Source organism: Nothobranchius furzeri, chromosome 7 (genome assembly GCF_043380555.1).
Source record: "Nothobranchius furzeri strain GRZ-AD chromosome 7, NfurGRZ-RIMD1, whole genome shotgun sequence".
NCBI lineage: Eukaryota > Metazoa > Chordata > Actinopteri > Cyprinodontiformes > Nothobranchiidae > Nothobranchius > Nothobranchius furzeri.
The window spans coordinates 24,185,159-24,186,351 of NC_091747.1; the positions used below are offsets into that span (position 1 = coordinate 24,185,159).

At 44.3% G+C, this 1,193-nt stretch overlaps 1 protein-coding gene across 1 annotated transcript in view; it reads right to left on the reverse strand.

Annotated features, from left to right (window-relative positions):
- Positions 1-988, reverse strand: part of LOC107373874 (ly6/PLAUR domain-containing protein 1) — a 23,320-nt gene extending 22,332 nt beyond the window's left edge. Inside the window, exon 1 of the mRNA XM_015942013.3 lies at positions 499-988. Within this exon, the coding sequence (XP_015797499.3) occupies positions 499-547 (49 nt within the window). The 5' untranslated portion in view covers positions 548-988. The remainder of the gene's footprint in view (positions 1-498) is intronic.
- Positions 989-1,193: the final 205 nt, after the last annotated feature.

Sequence of the window (1,193 nt, forward strand, 5' to 3'; positions counted from 1 at the left end):
CCTTGGTAGTGGCACTTGCACACTGTCATATCATTGTTTTTACATGCATGGAAATATGGAAAAATTCCAAGATGACTTCTGTTTCCTTCAGTCATGATCTGGAGTTAATGGGAATAACTTTACAATCCTCTGCAAGGATCCAGATGCTAAACAATAATAAGGCTATGTTCTCAAACCAAAAACAAGAGTTTCTCTTAGGAAACGTTTAAAATGACCGAAACTGTCTGGTGAATTTCCACGAGCTGCTTTGACAGAGTAACAGGAACATCTTTCATCCAAACTCCCCTGGACCGATCGTTGCGCTCCGGAGCGCAGAGCCAAAACCACCTTCAAATATTACAGCTGTGATATTTCTATCAACACAAATCTAAATGTGATTAATCCATCACCAGGAGGAGCAAAAAACTACATAAAGACAACGATCTTCTCTCGTTTCAAGGAAAGCAGCACCTATCTTTAAAAACTGTCAGCAGCTTCGGAAGTTCGGTGGATGCTTACCTGAGCTGCAGACGAACAGGAGCAGGAGCGAGGCGACCAACAGGCGCATCTCCGAGACTCGGAGTGGAAGCAGGAGTGAGAGAAACTCCTCAGCTGCAGCCAGACGCGCCAGAGCTCCAACATACACTCCTGCTGCTGGTGCACGACAACATGCGCGTGCACAACGACCCTCTGGTGCGTCACGTGATTCAGATCTTCACTTAAAAAATTATCTGAAGCTTCCGCTGGTTTTCTTTTGGCATTAATGCAATAAAATAAACACTAAAGGTATCTTGTGTTTTATTTGAGGCTTAACTGGAGCGTTCTGGAGGAGCTGCTTCCGGTCCCTGATGTTTGATGTTTGGAGCAAATCATCCAGTTTAAATCTGCAGATAGACTCTGAAGGAAGGGGCTAAAAGGTTTCTCAGAGGAGAGGATGGAAAATCTCCTCATTAACAGATAAACTGTTACTGATGTGGGCCCCATCACACCTTATTTACCTGTTATGATGTTTTTCTCAGCAAGCATCAGTGGAAGATTTACAGGATTTCAGCTGAAACTACAGAAATGAGAGGAAGCATGGAGGGTCAGGGAGCTTTGTCTTAGTTTACTCCTCTGCTGGGAGCAGATTTAGTCCTTAAGCAGCCGCAGTTTCACTCAGACTCTTACCACTGATGCATGGGAGACCTCTGCAGAAGCTGTTTGTCATTTAATGA